The sequence below is a fragment of the Penaeus monodon genome, chromosome 21 (genome assembly GCF_015228065.2).
Source record: "Penaeus monodon isolate SGIC_2016 chromosome 21, NSTDA_Pmon_1, whole genome shotgun sequence".
NCBI lineage: Eukaryota > Metazoa > Arthropoda > Malacostraca > Decapoda > Penaeidae > Penaeus > Penaeus monodon.
The window spans coordinates 3,947,067-3,947,772 of record NC_051406.1 but is presented as its reverse complement, the minus strand read 5'-3'; the positions used below and the strand labels follow the sequence as shown (position 1 = coordinate 3,947,772).

Here is a 706-nt window from a genome sequence, read left to right as displayed (position 1 = left end):
ACGTCATAAGTTATTATTTTCTACAGTAACTTCCACATTATTTATATGTAGTGTTCCTTTTTATCTATATGAAAAAATGATAATATCTATATGAACAAATGACAATATCAGATATGATTATATAACATTAGAAACAAAGAGTAAATGACTAATGCCTTTTTTCAGCATACCACAAGCAAAGTAATGGTGCCCTGAAGACTGGTAGCATGTAGGGACCAAGTGGTCGGTCTGGAAGTGCGGAGTACAAACGTAATATTTCTCTCCACGCTGGTACTCCCACCTTGGCCAATGCTGCTTCCACCTCTTTCTCCTTTTCCCGTGACCTCGAGGATAAGGCTTCCATTTTCATTACTGCTGCCGTCCACTTCGATGATGTGTATGTCCCTGTTGATAGGTTTTGAAAGTCATATCCATGAGATGTTTAAGGCACAAAGGAAAAATGAAGGATTACAAAGTCTATATCATGTTGAAGGTGAGAGAGAGAAAAAAAAAATCTAAACCAAAAATACCGTTTAACTGACAAGTGACGAATATTTTACCTATCATTTTCCCCGAGCATGTTGTGATGATAGCACCCTGAAATAGGCTGTTCTATCGACGTGATGCATTTGCTTACTGGGCTGTCCTCCTTGGTGTCGATGCCACAGCCAGGACCAGACTCATCATCTGAGGTTGAGAAAGAATGCCTTAAAAACTGGTTTCTGCC

General features: G+C 39.4%; 1 protein-coding gene across 1 annotated transcript in view; it reads right to left on the bottom strand.

Moving 5' to 3' along the window:
- Nucleotides 1–706, bottom strand: part of LOC119586120 (transforming growth factor beta receptor type 3-like) — a 5,558-nt gene that overhangs the window by 4,151 nt on the left and 701 nt on the right. The window contains exons 2-3 of the mRNA XM_037934809.1: nucleotides 540–666; nucleotides 171–384 (exon numbers count right to left, since the gene is read on the bottom strand). Of these exons, the coding sequence (XP_037790737.1) occupies nucleotides 171–384; nucleotides 540–666 (341 nt within the window). The remainder of the gene's footprint in view (nucleotides 1–170; nucleotides 385–539; nucleotides 667–706) is intronic.